Source organism: Pagrus major, chromosome 17, assembly GCF_040436345.1.
Source record: "Pagrus major chromosome 17, Pma_NU_1.0".
In the NCBI taxonomy this organism is placed as follows: Eukaryota; Metazoa; Chordata; class Actinopteri; order Spariformes; family Sparidae; genus Pagrus; species Pagrus major.
This window is the reverse complement of record NC_133231.1, coordinates 25,354,221-25,376,670: the sequence shown is the minus strand read 5'-3', so window position 1 is coordinate 25,376,670 and position 22,450 is coordinate 25,354,221. Positions and strand designations below refer to the sequence as shown.

At 40.2% G+C, this 22,450-nt stretch overlaps 2 protein-coding genes, 1 long non-coding RNA gene and 1 pseudogene across 3 annotated transcripts; 3 read left to right on the top strand and 1 right to left on the bottom strand.

Moving 5' to 3' along the window:
* The first annotated feature begins 913 nt into the window (after positions 1-913).
* Positions 914-3,450, top strand: LOC141011773 (apoptosis-associated speck-like protein containing a CARD). Its single transcript, XM_073485046.1, has 3 exons — positions 914-1,244; positions 2,509-2,550; positions 3,220-3,450. The coding sequence occupies exons 1-2, from the start codon at positions 992-994 to the stop codon at positions 2,532-2,534; spliced, it is 279 nt and encodes a 92-aa protein (XP_073341147.1). The 5' UTR covers positions 914-991; the 3' UTR covers positions 2,535-2,550; positions 3,220-3,450.
* A 734-nt stretch (positions 3,451-4,184) lies between these two features.
* LOC141011770 (uncharacterized) lies at positions 4,185-7,927 on the bottom strand. The gene is made up of 5 exons (XM_073485045.1): positions 7,544-7,927; positions 6,053-6,078; positions 5,587-5,946; positions 4,654-4,745; positions 4,185-4,448 (listed from the first exon to the last, which is right to left on the bottom strand). Exons 1-5 carry the CDS (start codon positions 7,791-7,793, stop codon positions 4,394-4,396), a joined length of 783 nt encoding a protein of 260 aa, XP_073341146.1. The 5' UTR covers positions 7,794-7,927; the 3' UTR covers positions 4,185-4,393.
* A 6,468-nt stretch (positions 7,928-14,395) lies between these two features.
* LOC141011772 (apoptosis-associated speck-like protein containing a CARD) lies at positions 14,396-21,838 on the top strand (annotated as a pseudogene).
* On the top strand, positions 19,461-21,632 carry LOC141011775 (uncharacterized). Its single transcript, XR_012180360.1, has 3 exons — positions 19,461-19,611; positions 20,265-20,312; positions 20,624-21,632. It is a non-coding gene; the product is annotated as an uncharacterized lncRNA (long non-coding RNA).
* Positions 21,839-22,450: the final 612 nt, after the last annotated feature.

Below are 22,450 nucleotides of genomic sequence, written 5' to 3'. Positions count from 1 at the left end.
TATTATTATAAAATGTGTCTTTTAAGGTAATTAATATGACTTTGACATGTTGTTGTATTGTTTTTATTACCTATTATTAGGTAATTAATCATAAAATCAATAAGTATGAAGCTGCTGCATGCTGCGATAGTATAGCCTGAAGTGTATTTAATACAGATTCATTATCGGAATTATTTCAGTTGTGTTAGGTGTATAAATGTGTCAGTAGTGAGTGAGCTGTTTAGCCCATAACACACAGTAATGTACAGCACCACAGACCGTAGCTTCTTCCTTATCTCATGCTGCCTTCAGTGCTGCTCGTAAATATCCACACCAGAGGTCGCACATGAAAGATGATACTCACACGGTGACACCAGTGACAGGGAACGATTACTTTCATATATTTTATCATATTTATTCGGAATTACATTTTTTGTGTAATTTCTATCATACATTTGATAGTTATGTATATTATTTTTATTATTTTAATATTGCAAATGGGAGAAAAACGTAACTTTAAACTCAAAATGCGGCACTTTCCTGATATACAAGACTAGTAGGGACAAGTAGTTTTTGTGATGCTTGGAATGTTAAATAACTGATTAAAAATCAAATATTAACAAATTGATGACCGGAGAGGCAGCAATTGTTCAAATAACCTGTGGTTTTATTATAAAATCTGACAAAAAACTTAATAAATAAATAAATAAATAATCAAGTCTCAAGTGTTTCAGGTGTATTTTTCTGTGAAGGCTAAGGACAGAAAAATAACCCTGAGAAAGAAAAAGAAAAATCCACCTTTACCTGCTGTCATTTCTTTTTTCCCGCGTTGTCGGGTGCGGCTGCAGCCCACAATTTCGATTTTTTTAAAGCGGCAGTGAATGCCTCCTTCTTGTCAGTTCATCTTCCTATATAACGAAGTGAAGGAGAAAAATAAAACCAAAACCAAACTCAGGAAAAACAACCAAACAAACTACAGAGTCGCACCTTTCAGCAGGTGACAGGCTGAGAAATGCGTCCGAACACCATACGGCGGGCTCTGGCGGACACTCTGGAGGATCTGTCAGAGCGGAACTTCGAAAAGTTCCGTCACGAAATTCTGGACCGCAGAGAAGAGCCGCGAATCAGACGGAACAGGCTGGAGGGTAAAGGCTACTTAGATGTCGTTGACGTCCTGGTTTCCACTTTTACCGAGGCCAAAGCTCTTCAGGTGGCCGTGGAGACACTGAGACAGATCGACTGCAACGAGGACGCAGAGGCTCTTGGTGAGATTACTGTACATTTCCGCGAGTACGTGAACGAGGCTACGTGTAGACCATGTTGTTCTGTTGAGAACAGTCAGATGTTATCATGTAAAGCACACAGCATGAAGGACCCAAGCTGATTAAATGAACCAACCTGCAAAAACACGCACCTTATCATTTTACTTCCATTTGTACGCTTGGCCACATTAAAATGATAGATTATAGGAATAGAGCCTGGGCCTGGTCAATACATTGTAAGGCTCGTGCTGATAACAATATTGGCATTATTCATTTTATATTTGTCCATTTAATACTTTTTTTTTTTTTTTTTTTTAAAAAGCAATAGTTTGACATTTTTAGTGCTTGTTTGCTTCCTTGCTGACAGTTAGATGAGGAGATTACACTCTCATGTGTGTCTGTGGAATAGGTGATAAGGCTACAGCCAGCAGCTGGTTAGCTTAGCTTAGCATAAAGACTGGAAAAAAGTGGGGGAAAAACAGCTAGCCTGCATCTGTGCAATGGTTAAAAAAAAAACTCCACCCACCAGCTCAACCTCATTAATTACCATGTTATATCTCAGTTGATTAATCTATGCAGGAAGTTCACTTTTACAGGGATTACATGTGGGACTATTTCTTGGTGGGGAGCAGAGATTTTCTGGACTCTCCGCTCACTCACAGGTGATCTGGAGATCACTGCACCTGGCCGAAAAATAGTCCCTGATGCTTTATTTATTTAGTTATTTATTTATTCATTTATTTATTTTTACCTTTGGTCAGGGTCTGGCTAGCTGTTTCCCCTTGTTTCCTGTCTTTATGCTAAGCTAAGCCACAAGCTGTAGCTTTACGTAGTGTACAACATTCTGTCTCCATCTGACTCTCACCAAGAACATGAATCAGCTTATGATTCAACTTTCAACTATTTTAACCGATATATATGTATTTATTATATATTTTACCAGTATACTGTGACCTCCCAATATGTTGGCCTGGCTTGTTGGACTCTCTTAATTGAAACGACATTTCAAGCATTCCTGCAGTAAACACAACAAATATGATACGAGTATAATATAGTAATAAAATATGAGTAACAGCTGCTTTTGGATCACATTTTACAGTCACAGCGTATTTGATCTGAGACAACATATCTCAGCTTTTCACTTGTAATATAACACTACACCTCAGCTACACAGCAGGCTGAGGCCCAGACTAATGAACGCAAGAGTAAACTGCATGCAGGTAATCTGTCAGTGTTATTCAGCGTGTTTCTTTCTGTGTTTTTACAGTCAAAGCGACAAATGGACTACAGTAGACACCTCGTTTCGACAGTGAGTTGACCTGCACGCACTGAATTTGACTTGTACAGCATTGTGCAAAGAGTAACTTTGCTATACAGTTTAATTTATTTTGAAAATTTTACAGCTGCAAGACAAATTGTGGGAAAAGGTACTGTGATTGATTACACACCTTCTCATTGTACTGCCTGCAGGCTGGATGTTGGCTCTTATTGTCCTTTCTGTCCTCAGTTTATATGAAAAGCTTCCCTAAAAAAAAGATCAAGCTGACATTAAAGTAAATTATTTCATAAATCAGTATTCATGTAACTTTTGTAACTGTTAATTTTGACACATTAAAGCTAAAACCTTATTGTTGATACCATTTATGGTTCATATTTTTTTCTGCAGCAGCCAAATCATATATTTATATTCAATAAATACCACTCTGTACACTCTGTAGTCTTAGTACTTTGTGGCAGGGTCTGCCATTTCTGCACCGGGTACAAATTGCCTTCACATGCACATGGGATTCACAGGGAATGATGCAGCATGTAATCCATTGTGTCTCAGTTTTGACATCTTCATTAAGTTTCACAAAGCAAAATCTTGGATTAAGAAAAATACCATATAACCGTAACTTTAAGATGTAATGTAAGACATAAGCTGTCAACTCCAACATGTTTCATTAATGAGTCAATGTCTCTTTCTCTTTCTCCTCAGTGACAGTCATCTCATCCAGGAAGTGAATGCTAGACACCGTGTTGGATGAACTGCCCAGCCAGAACAATGTCAGAGGATACAGAGGATTACCTGCAGCAACCACCCTGAGAGACTCAAGATATCAATGTTTTATAATTCGCCATCATATATTTTCTTGGGTTGCTTTTGCTCTGTGACTCAACATCTTAATCTTAATTATGTTTTTATATTAAAGGTGCTCTGTGGACCTTCTGTGTTGTGCTGGAAGACGGTTGTTAGTTCATGTTCGGGGACTCTGTTTCTAAAGGTTCAAGGTTCATTCATTTATGATTTTACAACACCGGGGTATTAAAAAAACAAAACTGAACTCGAGTCTCTTGTGTGTAGAGTGGCCAGTTGTGATCAAATCTCACTTCCACCTTCTATACAAGGAACCTAAAAAAGAAAGAAGGGTCATTATGTCACTGAATCTGTCTTTGGGGCCAAACTGTGGTCACAGCTGTATTGAAGTCTATACGAGATGTACTGAGAAACACATGAGATGAGGCACTCGACAACGAGCAAAAAGTCACACTGTCGCTGAAAATCTTACCCGAGTCCTTCGCAAAAGGAATCCACAATACAGCAGCTTTAAAAACTTAAACAAATCATCTGCAGGCTTGTATAGTCATTTTTTTTTAAGTCACATTTCAGTCTGCTCACATATGTCCAATTAAAAATGTAAACATATAATGCATGTAAATTGCTACAAATAGAGCATGGAGCTCCTTTAATATTTATCAGTCTTAGTCCTGGCAGGCATTTGAAACAATACACAGGTGCTGTATATTTCCACAAATACATTAGTCTACATAAATTGACCTTTTATGGACTTTTAACTGTTTCCCAGCTTTTCTGTTTGACCCTGTTGACGCATTTTGATAATGATTGCCCTATGATTGCTCATACTGTTCATACTGTTATCCAATAAGGCATCACTCACAGAGTAAGAGTTATAATTAAAGGGGTTTATTAATGTGGATAAATAGTGCATTAATCAAACCAAATATCAGAAAATGAATATATTAATTTGCATTTGTTTAAAATTTGTCATTAGAAAAGCTTAAAAAAGGTTTCAACAGGCTGCTGAAATGTGTGGCACATCCACATTTGCTGGTTTTAAAATCTGAAGCCCTCCCTCAGACACTCGATCCAGTCAGTAACGGGTGTAAGTGGAGAATGATTTCTTCCTTCCGGTCCCGGGCCTGGAGCTGAGGCAGAGAAAACTTGAGTGGGTCAGGCCGTCCAAGGCATCAGAGGACAAACGAACATTGCACAACCAAATTATCTACAAGTGACACTGTTAAAGTGGCACATTAAGTTCAGTTTATTTATAGATATTTATAATATACAACATATGCTGCTCTACAGTCATCAGGAGAGTGCAACCAAACTTTTTCCAAAAACAACACATACCTTGAGGCAGTGCTGGGCTGGCCTCCGATAGGATACAGTCTGACTTCTTTCAAAACCTCAGCGTAAGCAGTGGCGTATCGAGTCAAAGAATCCTACAAATAAAAAGAAATGTGTGTTATTATTAAAGCTCTTACTACACAATTTATAATTAATTAGATAAAACACATCATTTCCTCTCTTTAGGGGCAGTTTGAGTAGATAACGATACAAATAACACCACTATCAATTGGCTAAGGACAAAAAAATTTAAAATAAAATAAAATTATGATGTCACAGTGGAGTTAACCCTTGACCTTTTGGATGTAAATGTTTTCACTTTATCATTTTATCTTATTGCACATCCATGGAAAAATGTTTTGTCGTACTTATCATATGAAGTGTGACCATTCAAAACTAATCAGTTCATCACTGAGTACATGTGGATGTTTTGTGCCAAGTTTAAAGAAATTCCCTCAAGGTGTTCTTGAGATTCAAGTTTACAAGAATGAGATGTAGTGACAAGCTGACAAGCCAAAAACATAATGCCTCTCACCATGGCCATCGCAAGCTTGGAGGCATGAAAATATCACTGCATTTGAGTGAGAATCTAATCAAGAGCCGAGTGGTGCTGCGGCTGATCACATCATGTATAGGCATGTTGCAGGTTGTCATTTCTGCCAGAACGACTTGCAGGTGAAGGCACGCAGGGAGCTGCTACCTCAACTCTGCTTTGTCGAGACGACCATGTAGGTTGAACAGGTTTCATTCATAATAACTTTTGTGAACTTGTTTGGTAGGTGTGTGCCATATGATATTGTTCATGATAATACCGGTATATATAAAAAAAAAATCATATCATGATAATGGCAAAACTCCAGAGAGGCACCAGGTCGAGTACGAGGTCCCTACACTGTGCAGACAGCATCTCCTTTTCTTTCTTTTTTTTTGCAGTACCTTGTGAGCCATCAGTGGGTTCTGATGCTTTGTGTGCTTTCGCTGCTCCCGGTGGGTGGCCACCACATAAACAGCGTAGCCCACATCGTTCTCCAGCAGCCACTTGAAGGTTTGACCTTTGTACTGGCCAAACTGAATGATGAACCGGCTCAGAACGAGCCTAGCATTATAAGGCTCCCCGCCCTCAGAGCGAACGCGGGCCTTCGCATCAGCCTCCACCTCTTCTGGCTTCTTCACAGGAGGACCTCCCTGTCCAGTAGCCTGTAAGGGATACTGGTCTGCCACAAAGTTCAGAGCCTCCTGTGAGGGCTGTTTCTTCAACTCCCCGCTCGAAGTCTTAGGGAGGACAGGGTCACCATTCTAAAGGAGAAGAGCAAAAATGAAAACACCAGTGAGTATTATTTTTAATGAACCAGCTGCATGTTAAAGAGAATCTTTGAATTTCAGTGTGTGAAGTTCAACTTACGTCCACAGAGACTTTGGTTTTTGATTCTGTGGAGAAAGAAAATAGGATGGTGAAAGGTTGTTGTAAGATATTCTTAGGAGGTTTCTGAGTGCAGCATTCATTGAAACGGTACAATCTTCCACCATATACACACTCATACACCTCAAAATCCACTGCCTGGTATGGTGACTCACTGAGACTTCTTTGGTGATATAAAGACAGAGGAGACATAACTTTTCATTTTGAAGTTTAGTCTTTGGGATTAAAATATGTTTTAGGACCACCACATTGATGGAAACCATAAATAACAACATTAATTACTTACAGGGGCACTGTGTAGTTTTTAGATGCTTACCTACTACCTACTACCTGTACCTATTTATTTTCCTTTTTCCATATATATATATATATATATATATATATATATATATATATATATATATATATATATATCTTTCTGCAATGATTCTACATTATTGTGCCTATTTCAGGGTTCATACAGCTTTTTTAAGCATGACATTCAAGCGCTTTCAAGATACCAGAACCAAAAATGTCCAAATTCTGGATGACTGTATCATCACACCTAAATTGTTGCTAAAAATCTGCAAAAAAGAACGAAAGAGGAACATCGTTTGGAGCCATTTTACAGCGTTGCGAGCTGTGATGTGGCTGAGCTGTTCGCTACTATAACAACACCACAGCCTTGTTTAAACATAAAAAAAAAAAAAAAACATGAGAAAGAACTCAGCAAAGGAGGCAGGCAGGGGAAGGAAGTGCCTCATCAGCACCCAGACAGTTCACAGGCAGTCTTTTGATAGGCAGGGAATATCCAAGCATATACAGTGCAATTAATAAAAGTCAAACTGATTAAATATAGTGTAAGATGAGTTTTATTTTTGCGAAAATGTGTTTTGTTTACGTATTAGTTTTTTAGTTTAGTTTATTTTAGTATTATCAGCTAAAAGTAAAAAATAAAACTTAGAAAATTGGCCCTGTGACTGATATATTATTAGATAATTTATCATTAGATCATCAATTCTGTGGTAGCTGTAATTACTTTATATACTAATAGGTTCAGTGTTTCCTGGGTCCTCCAAAGGTTCACAAGATACATCTGAGGGGTGCTGAGATTATTCAGTAGAAAATAAGAAGTTCTGCAACACAAATTTGTGTTATTTTCCCTGAACTTTAGTCTAATCTTGGCTTTTATGTGGAATATTTCAGATCTTTTTTACCTCTATGAGCCTCAGATATCTATTTAAATTAAACTATATGAGGACTTAACAGAGAAAACTTTACCTATTTGGATAAATATACATATTGAAAACAAGCTATACAGGTTAATACCTTTAAGACTTTTTAATACTTTTTAACACCCTGACAATGAATGTATAGCCTGTTTAAGGATCGTAGTGGTGAAGTATGAGGAGCCTGGATGACTATTACGCACAGCAGGAGGCCTGTGATGGTCTCTGGATGTTTTCAGTCGTCGTGCTCCACGTGTTTACTCACCCAGCCTCTGTGCTGCTTCGTTGCAGTGAATCTGCCTCAGTAAATCCAGAGCCACATGAAGAGCTTTGGGCTCGGTGAAGGTTTCCACCAGGAGTTGTGTTATCTCCCCGGGACCTTTATCCTCCACGGCGCTGCGTAGGACCCGCGGCTCTTCCCTGCGGTCAAGCAGCTCATCACAAAACTTTTCAAAGTTACTCTTACTCAGATTCGCCAGCTCGTCCCCTATAGCCCGTTTGATTGTAATGACCATCTCTCATCGGCCTGCGGCGTCTTTATTTTGCTCTGTGTTGGTAAATACGGCGACCCAGCGGCAGGACTCGCGCTATTCAGGTAAAACTAGATGGGTTTAGGCTGCGTAGTTAAATTCCGCGCCAAAGAGTACCAGTCACGTCACCTTCGGTTTGAATTAACCCGGTGTAGTGCCGAAAAACGACTGCCCCCGACGGGAAGGCGCATCAGTTCAGAGAAAGTGGGCGTAGGTCTGTTACGGGTCAGCTGGCAGACGCAGCACCGAGAGAAATGTTTTTTTTACTGTGCAGTCCTGTAGCCCAAGTGCATTAATAGTAGAGGAAACCAGGTGCATGTACAGTGAATTTGGTCAATATCACTCCTTGCAATCCAGAGTTACAGTAACTCTGGATTGGGAGGTGTTACATTCTCTGTCTTTTCAGCATTAATAGTAGAGGAAACCAGGTGCATGTACAGTGACTTTGGTCAATATCACTCCTTGCAATAAGGACTTACAGGGTGCAGTCACTTTTCGGCAGGCCCTGCCAAAAAGTGACTGCACCCTGTAACTCTGGATTGGGAGGGGTTACATTCTCTGTCTTTTCAGCATTAATAGTAGAGGAAACCAGGTGCATGTACAGTGACTTTGGTCAATATCACTCCTTGCAATAAGGACTTACAGGGTGCAGTCACTTTTCGGCAGGCCCTGCCAAAAAGTGACTGCACCCTGTAACTCTGGATTGGGAGGGGTTACATTCTCTGTCTTTTCAGCATTAATAGTAGAGGAAACCAGGTGCATGTACAGTGAATTTGGTCAATATCACTCCTTGCAATAAGGACTTACAGGGTGCAGTCACTTTTCGGCAGGCCCTGCCGAAAAGTGACTGCACCCTGTAACTCTGGATTGGGAGGGGTTACATTCTCTGTCTTTTTAGCATTAATAGTAGAGGAAACCAGGTGCATGTACAGTGAATTTGGTCAATATCACTCCTTGCAATAAGGACTTACAGGGTGCAGTCACTTTTCGGCAGGCCCTGCCGAAAAGTGACTGCACCCTGTAACTCTGGATTGGGAGGGGTTACATTCTCTGTCTTTTCAGCATTAATAGTAGAGGAAACCAGGTGCATGTACAGTGAATTTGGTCAATATCACTCCTTGCAATAAGGACTTACAGGGTGCAGTCACTTTTCGGCAGGCCCTGCCGAAAAGTGACTGCACCCTGTAACTCTGGATTGGGAGGGGTTACATTCTCTGTCTTTTTAGCACTAATAGTAGAGGAAACCAGGTGCATGTACAGTGAATTTGGTCAATATCACTCCTTGCAATAAGGACTTACAGGGTGCAGTCACTTTTCGGCAGGCCCTGCCAAAAAGTGACTGCACCCTGTAACTCTGGATTGGGAGGGGTTACATTCTCTGTCTTTTCAGCATTAATAGTAGAGGAAACCAGGTGCATGTACAGTGAATTTGGTCAATATCACTCCTTGCAATAAGGACTTACAGGGTGCAGTCACTTTTCGGCAGGTCCTGCCGAAAAGTGACTGCACCCTGTAACTCTGGATTGGGAGGGGTTACATTCTCTGTCTTTTCAGCATTAATAGTAGAGGAAACCAGGTGCATGTACAGTGAATTTGGTCAATATCACTCCTTGCAATAAGGACTTACAGGGTGCAGTCACTTTTCGGCAGGTCCTGCCGAAAAGTGACTGCACCCTGTAACTCTGGATTGGGAGGGGTTACATTCTCTGTCTTTTCAGCATTAATAGTAGAGGAAACCAGGTGCATGTACAGTGAATTTGGTCAATATCACTCCTTGCAATAAGGACTTACAGGGTGCAGTCACTTTTCGGCAGGCCCTGCCGAAAAGTGACTGCACCCTGTAACTCTGGATTGGGAGGGGTTACATTCTCTGTCTTTTTAGCATTAATAGTAGAGGAAACCAGGTGCATGTACAGTGAATTTGGTCAATATCACTCCTTGCAATAAGGACTTACAGGGTGCAGTCACTTTTCGGCAGGCCCTGCCGAAAAGTGACTGCACCCTGTAACTCTGGATTGGGAGGGGTTACATTCTCTGTCTTTTCAGCATTAATAGTAGAGGAAACCAGGTGCATGTACAGTGAATTTGGTCAATATCACTCCTTGCAATAAGGACTTACAGGGTGCAGTCACTTTTCGGCAGGCCCTGCCGAAAAGTGACTGCACCCTGTAACTCTGGATTGGGAGGGGTTACATTCTCTGTCTTTTCAGCATTAATAGTAGAGGAAACCAGGTGCATGTACAGTGAATTTGGTCAATATCACTCCTTGCAATAAGGACTTACAGGGTGCAGTCACTTTTCGGCAGGCCCTGCCGAAAAGTGACTGCACCCTGTAACTCTGGATTGGGAGGGGTTACATTCTCTGTCTTTTTAGCGTTAATAGTAGAGGAAACCAGGTGCATGTACAGTGAATTTGGTCAATATCACTCCTTGCAATAAGGACTTACAGGGTGCAGTCACTTTTCGGCAGGCCCTGCCGAAAAGTGACTGCACCCTGTAACTCTGGATTGGGAGGGGTTACATTCTCTGTCTTTTTAGCATTAATAGTAGAGGAAACCAGGTGCATGTACAGTGAATTTGGTCAATATCACTCCTTGCAATAAGGACTTACAGGGTGCAGTCACTTTTCGGCAGGCCCTGCCGAAAAGTGACTGCACCCTGTTACTCTGGATTGGGAGGGGTTACATTCTCTGTCTTTTCAGCATTAATAGTAGAGGAAACCAGGTGCATGTACAGTGAATTTGGTCAATATCACTCCTTGCAATAAGGACTTACAGGGTGCAGTCACTTTTCGGCAGGCCCTGCCGAAAAGTGACTGCACCCTGTAACTCTGGATTGGGAGGGGTTACATTCTCTGTCTTTTTAGCATTAATAGTAGAGGAAACCAGGTGCATGTACAGTGAATTTGGTCAATATCACTCCTTGCAATAAGGACTTACAGGGTGCAGTCACTTTTCGGCAGGCCCTGCCGAAAAGTGACTGCACCCTGTAACTCTGGATTGGGAGGGGTTACATTCTCTGTCTTTTTAGCATTAATAGTAGAGGAAACCAGGTGCATGTACAGTGAATTTGGTCAATATCACTCCTTGCAATAAGGACTTACAGGGTGCAGTCACTTTTCGGCAGGCCCTGCCGAAAAGTGACTGCACCCTGTAACTCTGGATTGGGAGGGGTTACATTCTCTGTCTTTTCAGCATTAATAGTAGAGGAAACCAGGTGCATGTACAGTGAATTTGGTCAATATCACTCCTTGCAATAAGGACTTACAGGGTGCAGTCACTTTTCGGCAGGCCCTGCCGAAAAGTGACTGCACCCTGTAACTCTGGATTGGGAGGGGTTACATTCTCTGTCTTTTTAGCGTTAATAGTAGAGGAAACCAGGTGCATGTACAGTGAATTTGGTCAATATCACTCCTTGCAATAAGGACTTACAGGGTGCAGTCACTTTTCGGCAGGCCCTGCCGAAAAGTGACTGCACCCTGTAACTCTGGATTGGGAGGGGTTACATTCTCTGTCTTTTTAGCGTTAATAGTAGAGGAAACCAGGTGCATGTACAGTGAATTTGGTCAATATCACTCCTTGCAATAAGGACTTACAGGGTGCAGTCACTTTTCGGCAGGCCCTGCCGAAAAGTGACTGCACCCTGTAACTCTGGATTGGGAGGGGTTACATTCTCTGTCTTTTCAGCATTAATAGTAGAGGAAACCAGGTGCATGTACAGTGAATTTGGTCAATATCACTCCTTGCAATCCAGAGTTACAGTAACTCTGGATTGGGAGGGGTTACATTCTCTGTCTTTTCAGCATTAATAGTAGAGGAAACCAGGTGCATGTACAGTGAATTTGGTCAATATCACTCCTCCCAATCCAGAGTTATAGGGTGCAGTCACTTTTTGGCAGGATCTGCCGAAAAGTGACTGCACCCTGTAACTCATACATCCATGCGTGCACTGAGCAGTTTCACACAAAACTAGATGAATGAATGAATGAATGAATGAAGGAATGAATGAATGGAAATTTATTTCTGACACATGAAAACAAAACAAAAAGTTACATTAGTTCGACAAATAAGCATAATAAAATGAAAAGCATGTTACAAAGTATATTCCATTAACAAGCACTGACATGTCAGATAAGGAGTAGGAAGAAGTATGCACTAATTTAATCCTACCTCTTCCCCACAACTCACTAATAAATCATAATCAATTAACTGAAATTCCTGAACCTACGTACCTTCGTACGCTCCCATCTCACTATATACAATTCGATATACAATATGTACAATTAATATATAACATATATACATATATTTACATACACACCCATATATGCATATATACATATGTGCTGAACACGTGTACATATACATACCAACACACACACATCTACATACATACATACACTCACACTACATACAAATATACATACAATATTCAGTGACCTCCGTGACATGTTCATCATTTTCGGTTGTTTTGAAATGAAAACAGATATATTTCTCCACACAACGAACACAGTCTTGTTGAGACCCATGTCATCAAACTTTACCTAGTTATAATGACTTCCTCCTTTCTGTTTCCCCTCATGGATGTCTGTACTTTGTGGTTAGATCGCCTCGTCCTGTCTCTTTCCCATCTATTCTACCATTTTCTCATTATTGCTTTTCCCTTTTTGAATTGATTAATTTAATAGCACATAAAAAAGAACAAGCAGCCACTGACCTGATGCCCAGGTCTTAGGGACAGGAACCACACACAATGTTTTCCACAGGAGTGAAACTCTCTCCAGACTGAGGCTCAGGTTGAAAATGTGCAGGAGTACTCCACAGAGCTGATCTGCACAGTCCTTCAGCAGTCTGGAGTTGATGCCATCAGGGCCAGTAGCCTTCCTCGCCTTGGTCCTCCTCAGCTCCTTCCTCACTTGATCAGCTGTTATGGAGAGGCTGGGGGTGTTGGTGGGGCCATGGAGTGACTCCTGTTGAGAGCGGTCGGGGTGGGGTGTGTGGATCGTTCAGGCAGGGAGTGGAGGGGGGTGGCGTGGTGTGGGGGTGTACTGGAGTGAGAGTCGGGGGGGTGGTGTGACAGCACAGTAAGGTCTGAGCTCTGGTGAGTGGGGGCGGGAGAAGTGGCACAGTCGAATCTGTTAAAAAATAGATTCAACTGGTTTTCCCAGTCCTGGTCTCCAGATTCAGGGCCCCTCCCACTGTCCTTTGTGTGGCCAGAGATGGTTTTCAGGCCTCTGCAGACCTCTCTGGCGTTGCTCCCCTCTCTCCAGCTTCCTCCTGTAGCCATCTTTGCCTCTCCTTATCCCCTTTTTCAGCTCCTTCTGCACTCTCCTCAGCTCCTCCTTGTACCCAGATTTGAAAACCCTCTTCTTTTCATTAAGAAGGGCTTTTAGCTCTGGGGTCACCCAGGGTTTATTGTTGGGGAAACACCATACCTTCCTGGTAGGCACAACGTTTTCCACGCAGAAATTTATATAGTCCGTGATGCAGGATGTCAGGCTGTCGATGTCATCCCCGTGAGGTTCACACAACACATCCCAGTCTGTGGTGTCGAAACAGTCCCTCAGTGCAATACTGGTCTCCTCAGACCAGCTCCTTACATACTTTTTTGTGGGTGGTTGTTTGTTCACCATAGGTATGTATGCAGGGGACAGATGAACCAGGTTGTGGTTTGAACAAATAAATAAATAGCTGACCTCGTAAAGAGCATGCATCATGGAGGTTGAGGTCAGGATATGAATCCTCGCTGCAGAAAAATACATTTAAAATACTTTAATTTTCAACCACAAGAAGTTATTTGGACGTCTGTGACTAAAGGTGAAAAAATGTCTAAAACTACATTATAAAAACTTGGATGCGTTTTTGCTGAGTGGTGTTTTTAAAATCCATGCAAGTGGGACGAACAGCGTGCAGGACTTCATATCCTGATACTGTTCGGGTGAAAGATGCAACACAGCTGGCTCTAGGCATGTGTGTACTGGCCGTTTCCTGTTTGGTGACAGCACCTTCACAGCATTTGTAATTAGGGGCGGGCGATACTGCAAATTTTGGTATCGAGCCGATACCTTTGCGATCATTTCGGCGGTGCTCCTTGTGATATGTTGCTGAATCATCTAGGTGAAATTTAAAAAATAATTTACATAATTAAATGTATAACCTATCTGCATGAAGCCCAAATAGGAATACTAATGTTCCTTCAACAGATACACAAAAGGGTTATTATATTCTGCCATATTCATACTTCAGGTTTGAGGTTGGCTATATATCCTAATATAAGTGTATATTTTTGAGTTCCAGTAAAACTATTAAAATTTATTTCAACTGTCTGAATATATGATCAGAGTTTAATCACTCTGCTAAAATTACATCTCTGATCACCAATTACACTTTGAAAAACAACATTAATTAATGCTGGAAATAACTTTAACTTCTAGAAATTGCTACCTGGATATTCGAGTCTGGTAGTACTCTGGTAGTAGTACTGGTATGATACTATCGATATTTGGATCGATCCGCCCACCCGTATTGTAATATGACCTCCTCGTTTTGTTTCCACAAAGAGGGAGGTGTCGACCTTCTACAGGAAAAGGGCTGTGCTCTCATCTATAAGGCGGAAAAAAGGACTTCACGTTAACTCGGACGGCGGGCTGAGATCTCTTGGTGAAAAATGCCTCCCAAAACCATCAAAAAGGCGATAAAAAACTGTCTGGAGAATCTGACAACGGGGAACTTTAACAAGTTCCGCGATGAGCTCCTGGACCGCAGAGAAGAGCCGCGGATCGCAACCAGCAGGGTGGAGGGAAAAGACTTCATGATAGTCACAGACGTTATGGTCACAACCTTTGGCGAGGCCAAAGCTCTCGATGTGGTTCTTGAGCTGCTGGAAGAGATTAATTGCCAGAAACATGCAGACGCCCTCGGTAAGTGACTGTCTCTGCTGTACTGTACAGAGACTTCATGCATCGTGCAGCTTTTCTGCTGCAGAGGGTTGAACCACTGAAGTCTGCCTGCAGATAAATAAGCAACATTTGACCATGTAAATCCTAAAGGCATCCGAGTACATGTAGATATTAATGAAGTTGAAAATCAGAGTGAAAAAATATTTGAACGAGCCCGCTTCCTTTTTTACTTTCACTTTCGAGCAGCCGTGTGGTAAAGTGGTCGGCCTGCAGTCAGCTGACAGCCTGTATGTTTCCTAAGGTCTGTTTTCATACAGAACAGCTCACTGAGACAATGTTACCGTAAGAAGGAAACAAAAACTGTCCTTTTATGTAGTTATGTAGTTGGAATTAGTTCAAATCTCGTGCATGTGTGCGTCAAGAGCGCCCCCTGTTGTTTCCTCTCTAGTCCATTCACCCCTAAAGGGCAGCTCCAACAATTTTTACACGTTAAAGTGTGTTTACAAGTCTTGTGGAGGGATTTGGCATATATGAAAAAAGTAGTATAAAGCTCTTGTGGCTCCAGAGGAGGCTGTACGTATAATCTGCAAAATGCCTCCAGTGACGTCACTCAGTGGCTCAGTTGCATCACAGTTTCCCACAGGTTGAGACTTGAACTGTGGTATGTGGTATGAATAACTTTATGGCTGATAAGATGCTTGCCTTACTGCTGCAGGGCGAGGGGGTTAAAGTCTGCAGCTCTTGGCTCAGAAATTTGCACGTACCAGTTAAAACATGCTGTCCATGAAGATGAATAAACAATAAATGAATAAACAACTTAAGAATATTATAGATATCAAGTTCTAATGCAAATGTCCTGTCAAAATCATGTTGTATATATATTAATAATAATGATATTATCTGAGATGTTGTTTGCAAAAAACATTAGATATTATTTGCTGATATACATTATTGAATTCTACCATATTATTGTTATTAAAACAAATAGTATTACAAGTTCATATCAACTTTCACGTCTATCAGGACATGAAACACAAATATGTTATGAAATCATAAAAAAGTGTTGTTTTTTTTAACCAAGAAAAGCTTCTGTCAAGGGTCATTGTGACTGATAATAATAAGTGTAACAACTGCATAATACTGTGCAACTGTGATATTTTCTGAGACAGTAATCGTACCGTGAAAATCTCACACCGTTGCAACCCCATTTGGAAGATACTCACTTGGTTTGTCTATCTCAGACTGCTGACGCCGCACATTAACTTCTGTTAATGTTTCACTGTACATCTGAGGGGAAAAAAGGATTGGAGCGTGCAGATTGTTTGCAGCCTTTAACAGTGCAAACAGATCAGCGCTTCAACACTAATGTGTGGGGCAAACGACATACTGTGTAGTCAGCCTAGGGCAGGTGTACATGACATGAGGATAACTGGTGAAACAGGTTTTCAAATGGGATTGGAGCTGCCACAGTCAAGATCCAAGTCCCACACCCCCACTATAATCACTTGACAAACCAAAAGAACACAGAGATAGTTTAAAGATGCAGAACTAAAGAAAAAAAGTACTGTGTCCAGTAATCCATTGGAGGAAACATCACAGTTTCACTTCTTCATTTAGGCTGAAGGGCTTCACTGTGTAAAGTCCAACATGTTTCTCTGCAGAGCAGTGAGCTGATGTCTCCACCTCCAGGAGAGGGTGACGTTAGGGTTGTCACATGAGGGGCATTTACTGACGTATTTTATGTCATAGAACAAAATGTGAAAATCTATTAATCTCTTGAACCCATTCTACACTGTTTCTGTGTACAGATGAGCACGTTCTGTCAAATTGTAGCTGCATCATATTTATTCAATCACAATCTAACGCTGTCTTCCTATTTTTGCAGCTGAAGAGACGAAGGAGCTAACCTCAAAAGCTGGTTCCAGTAGATGTGAGTTGTTTTCCTGTTTGTTTTATTTTTACCACAAGACATTAAAGATACAGATTAGCTGTTGTAGAAAATGAGTTGCATTGTTGCTGAATTTCACATTCGGCTTCATCTCTCTCCAAATAGTTTATCTTTCCAGAGTAGAATAGAAGTTTTCCACCAGGAAAACTGTCTTCAGCGCAAGAAGGTGCAACAGATTTAGCGTCAAAACAACAATATCAGAGAACTACCTAAGCATGAAATGTTAAAAGTATAAAATAACATATAGAGGAGAGATTTTATGGTTTGCATATTAGTTTTTGTCATTTAAACTGACAATCCGTCTAATGGAGCTACATTGTTGCCCTAAAGCTATTAAAAACACAAGAATGAGCCACGCTGTTGCACTTAGTGACATGATTCTTCATCACTACTTTAGTTTAATTTGAGTCAATGCCACAAACACCATAATGCTGCCTTTAAGTACAGACTAGTGTGCAAAATTTGCAGCAGAAAATGGTCCGAAACAAAAGCATTATTGTGCATTTTTCTTTGGCCTTTTATAACAATAGGCCTATAAACTGATTTACATCTGCGGTAGGAACAAATGGGCACTCAGACAGGGTCTTATTGTTATTATTTGATTGAAAATATAAAATCACAAGTATTATCTATGAAAGTTGAAGTGCAGCCAGAGCTTTGGAGAGACAAAGTCTGTATCCATACTAGCCTTCTATTTTCTACCATAAATAAAGCAGTTTGTTTGCTGTGTGTATTAAAAAATAAACTCTAGTCTAAGTCCAGTCCTTTGTTAAGCAATTAAAATGTTCCTTCCTTTTGTTTCAGCTGCAGGATCCTCAGCTGGAGCAGCCGGTGTGACTCCCAAGTCAGACGGTAGGTTCACAGGTAGAATGATGTCAAGCCTAACTGCTTTTCTAAATATAGTACAGGCTCAATTGTAATGACAGAAACAGCGGCCGCTGATAAGTGCTGCATGGTATTCCTAAATTTAGATGAAGAGTTTGACATTTTGGGGAAATTTGCTTTTTTCCTTCTTTCTTATACTTAGATGAGTAGAAGAGGAGACAGTTAGCTTAGCATAAAGACTTAAGGCAACGAAACTACAGACAGGCTGATTGTCGTCCCATTCTTCCAGCGTCTCTATTTAGCATAGTTTCTAGAGATATTCTGGTTGTGTCTTTCTTCTCATCTCACTCTTAGCCTGAAAGCCAGCAAGTGTTTTTCCCCAGATGTCGTCAGAAAAACTTGATAAAATATGAGAGCTTTATAAAATGGCATTTAGAAAATATGTAAAATGTAGAGCTTATTCTTTCAGATGTAGTTAAATTCCCAAAACCCATTATTTAAACATCTTTTGTTTGTTTTTTCCTAAAACATTATAATGAACACTTGATTGGTCGCTGTTCCTCTTCTTGTGTTTTATTTAATCCCCATACTCAAATGTGACGTGACGTCAGTGAATGCAACACACATTTGATTAATATCAGTCATCTGTGCTTTGGAGCCAGGAGTAACTTGGCTTCATGTGATCTTCAAATCCAGGCAGTTATTTTTTTCCCTCTTTCCTCAGAACAGCACTTTGTGGATAAGCATAAAGCTCAGCTGATCCAGAAGGTGACAACCATTGGACCCATTTTGGATCAGCTCCTCGCCAAGGAAGTCATCCAACAGGAGAGTTATGATAAAATCAGTCTTCTGCGACCCTCTCAGGAGCAGATGAGGGAGCTCTACCGTTGTTCCCTGAATGCTGCTCCAGCCTGCAAAGACATCTTCTACGAAATCCTTAAGAAAGAGGAAAAATACCTCGTTGAGCACCTCAAGAACAATGAGTGAATATGGTGGGGGAATTGATTTTTAGACCAAATATACGATCTACCTGAACACAAAATATTTTTTAAGCATTACAATGGGTAATAAGTAATGTTAATGCTTTGTCTGTGTTGGTTTTCTTAAAAAAAACAACACTTTTGATACTTTTCCACTGCATTTTAATGTTTAATCAGAGCTGTGCCCCTTCATTTTACTGTTAAATTAGTTAAAATTTATAAGGTGTGTGGTGCCTTCAATGTCCTGATCGGCAATGCTCATTTAACTACTTGATTTTGATGAGATGAGAGTTCACGTAAGGTTTAAAACCAGAATGAGCAAAAGTTAATGATCATGTCAGAGACGACTGAAGCGTCTCACCAGACAAATAATGTTTTTATCCAAGTAACAAATGAAATGAGATGTGTAATCACTTTTATGCTGCCCAATAAGAGCAAGTTTACTTTTGGCGGGTCTTTTCAAATGTTTTCCATTTTTAAAATTTGAAATAAAATGTTCTTATTGATATGTGTGACTCTCGCATTTTGAGTAATTGTCTTTAAAAATAGTATATGTAATATCTCTAGATTTTATATCGAGTAATGTATCATTGTGTTCTCCTAATAAAGGAAACCTGTCAGCAAGTATTGTTTAGTTGGTTGGCTCAAAGTTTCTGCTATCTGCTAAAAGACTACAAAAATATATACATTTACGGCAGTACTTGTCATAAAACCAGCCCAGTGGCATTATATTTGCATATCCATCAGGGGGCGGTACCATGGATCTATTACCCATGGGCGGTACCCATCCAACAGTCTTTCAGAAGCATAACTGTCTCTAGCGGCACATACCGTCATGTGTCGGGGGAATAACAGCGGCATAACAGCGGCATACCACTCCGAGGAGCGGTGTAAGAGTCTTGGGATCGGTATATGCCACTGAGCAGGTGGCTTATGCCGCTGAGCAGCAATCGACTGACCTTTGGCCACTTTTCGATCTCGGCGCTACCGGAGAGGTGAGTTTTATTTCCAGTCCAGCTTGAAGACTTCTCGTTAACACCGGAAAACAGAGCTGCTTCACGGTTAAACTGTTTCAATAAAACGCTGAACGGGTTTCTTCAATTTAACAACAGTGGACGAACTTAAGCTTCAAACTACTGAAGCTACTTTAAGGTAATAAACCATAACATTTGTATTACTTTGACTGTCAGAGCTCTGCCTCCTCCTCACAGCAGTCTGACACTAGTGAGACAGTTTAGAGGAGCTGACACTTTGCTAACAGACGGTGACAGCTGCTTTAACAAGATGGTTGAGTTGTTGTTGTATTTAGGAAGACGACAATTAACGTGAATAGTGTGTGTGTGTGTGTCTGTGTGTGTGTGTGTGAGACAGAGAGGGTAAAACGGCCATGCTAGCTCAATTAGCCTAGCATTGATGAGAAAGTAGCAGCAGCACAGAGCTGTCCTGTCTGTTGGAGGTTTCCAGGAGACTCTGAATGTGAGAAATGTACTTTTCATTACTTCCTCTGTTAGTTTTTAGAAGTAAACTCTGGTTGATGCACTCCTTCAGGGGAAACTGGATTTTTAATCTTTTTTTTTTTTCCTGGGCTGTTAATTAATTAAATGGTTACTATTATAATAATCAGCAGAAGTGCCAAATATTTTCTCGTTTAAGCTTCTCAACTGTGTGGATTTTCTGCTTTTCTCTTTCATATCACTTGAAGTTAAATATTTATGTCATTTGGACTCATTTATATGCATATGAGATAACAGAGGTATGTTTAAGTCATTATGCTGAAGTCTGCATTTTTCTTAAACTCTTTGCAGCTGCTTGATCCTCAGCGGCAGCGACTGATGTAAATACAATGGCAGAAGGTAGGTGCACAGGTATTATATATACAGTCATCTCACTAAATGTCTGTTACTCACTGAGTTCAGGTTGTCGACAACAAGCCAAATTTAAACAGAGAATCTGACTGTAAAACTTATTTCCAAGTTCAGTCAGTCAAGTTTTTATCTCTAATAGATGATCTACAGTAGAACAGAAGACTAGAAGAGAATACAACTTTATTTTCTAAGACAGAAATCATTTGTCTGTTGTGTGTATGAAAAAGCAGTACTCATAGACACTAGTCGAAGACAGATCCATTGCAAAACCGTTTTAATTTTCCCTAATTTTGTTTCAGCTGCAGGACCCTCAACTGGAGGAGCTTGTACTGTACTGTAGCAGCCTTAAAGCAGCCTTTAAAACCAGGAAGAGACAACACTTTCGCCATATCATGATTTAACAATATCCAAAATCTACGACAATATATAGTTTCTTATCACAATAACGATATGTATCGTATATATTGCCCAGTCCTATAACACAGTGGGACTCATCGAGAATAGTTTGAAAACAAATCATTAAAGTCGACAGCAGAACCAGAGATATTGCCTTTTTTATTCCACACATCGCCTTTCCATTTTCAAAACTGGTGCCTACATTACCCAGAATGCAGCTTACTGTGTCTACTGAGTGACATCACTGGAGGTCATTTATCAGATTACGTGTAGCGTCCTGTGGAGCCACTATAGACTTTATACTACTTTTTTCACATTTGCAGTAGTACTGCCCAAGACCCGTAAACACACTTTAATGTGTAAAAATGTTTTTTACAGTTTAATCCAGCTGTAAAAACTGGTTGAAACATAAATCTTAAAATGTTACGTTGTGATTAAATGTGCTTTCATTTAGACACACAAATATTTGCACAGACCAGTTAAAACATGCTGTCCATGAAGATTAATAAACATATAAAACATATTTCTTATGCAAAAGAATATCATAAGAATATTATAGATCAAGTTGTTATGCAAATGTCCTGTCAAAATGATCAGAAAAACTTAATAAAATATGAGAGCTTTATAAAATGACATTTGGAAAATATGTAAAATGTAGAGCTTATTCTTTTGGATGTAGTTAAATTCCCAAAACCCATTATTTAAACATCTTTTGTTTGTTTTTCCTAAAACATTATAATGAACACTTGATTGGTCACTGTTCCTCTTCTTGTGTTTTATTTAATCCCCATACTCGTCACGTCAGTGAATGCAACACACATTTGATTAATATCAGTCATCTGTGCTTTGGAGCCAGGAGTAACTTGGCTTGATGTGATCTTCAAATCCAGGCAGTCATTTTTTTCCCTCTTTCCTCAGGACAGCACTTTGTGGATAAGCATAAAGTTGAGCTGATCCAGAGGGTGAGCAACATTGCACCCATTTTGGATCAGCTCCTCGCCAAGGAAGTCATCAAACAGGAGAGTTATGATACAATCAGGGCGAAGCCAACGTCTCAGGAGCAGATGAGGGAGCTCTACCGTTGTTCCCTGAATGCTGGTCGAGCCTGCAAAGACATCTTCTACAAAATCCTTGAAAAACAGGAGAGATTCCTCATTGAAGACCTCAAGAACAATGAGTGAATACTGTGGGGGAATTGATTTTTAGACCAAATACACAATCTACCTGAACACATGTTTTTTAAACATTACAATGGGTAATAAGTAATGTTAATGCTGTGTCTGTGTTGGTTTTCTTTACAAAAATTTCTTTTGATACTTGTTTTTTTCACTGCATTTTAATGTTTAATCAGAGCTGTGCCCCTTCATTTTACTGTTAAATTAGTTAAAATTTATAAGGTGTGTGATGCCTTCAATGTCCTGATCGGCAATGCTCATTTAACTACTTGATTTTGATGAGATGAGAGTTCACGTAAGGTTTAAAACCAGAATGAGCAAAAGTTAATGATCATGTCAGAGACGACTGAAGCGTCTCACCAGACAAATAATGTTTTTATCCAAGTAACAAATGAAATGAGATGTTTAATCACTTTTATGCTGCCCAATAAGAGCAAGTTTACTTTTGGCGGGTCATTTCAAATGTTTTCTATTTTTAAAATTTGAAATAAAATGTTCTTATTGATATGTGTGGCTCTCGTATTTTGAGTAATTGTCTTTAAAAATAGTATATGC

What these genes read in the sequence shown, in the direction of transcription:
- LOC141011773 (XM_073485046.1), top strand. Translation starts at nt 992, where the DNA reads ATGCGTCCGAACACCATACGGCGGGCTCTGGCGGACACTCTGGAGGAT. An exon ending in CGAGGACGCAGAGGCTCTTG is followed by an intron (nt 1,245 to 2,508) that starts GTGAGATTACTG and finishes GTGTTTTTACAG; the next exon opens with TCAAAGCGACAAATGGACTA.
- LOC141011770 (XM_073485045.1), bottom strand. Translation starts at nt 7,793, where the DNA reads ATGGTCATTACAATCAAACGGGCTATAGGGGACGAGCTGGCGAATCTG. An exon ending in AAACCAAAGTCTCTGTGGAC is followed by an intron (nt 5,947 to 6,052) that starts GTAAGTTGAACT and finishes CTTCTCCTTTAG; the next exon opens with AATGGTGACCCTGTCCTCCC. An exon ending in CAGCCCAGCACTGCCTCAAG is followed by an intron (nt 4,449 to 4,653) that starts GTATGTGTTGTT and finishes TCTCTGCCTCAG; the next exon opens with CTCCAGGCCCGGGACCGGAA.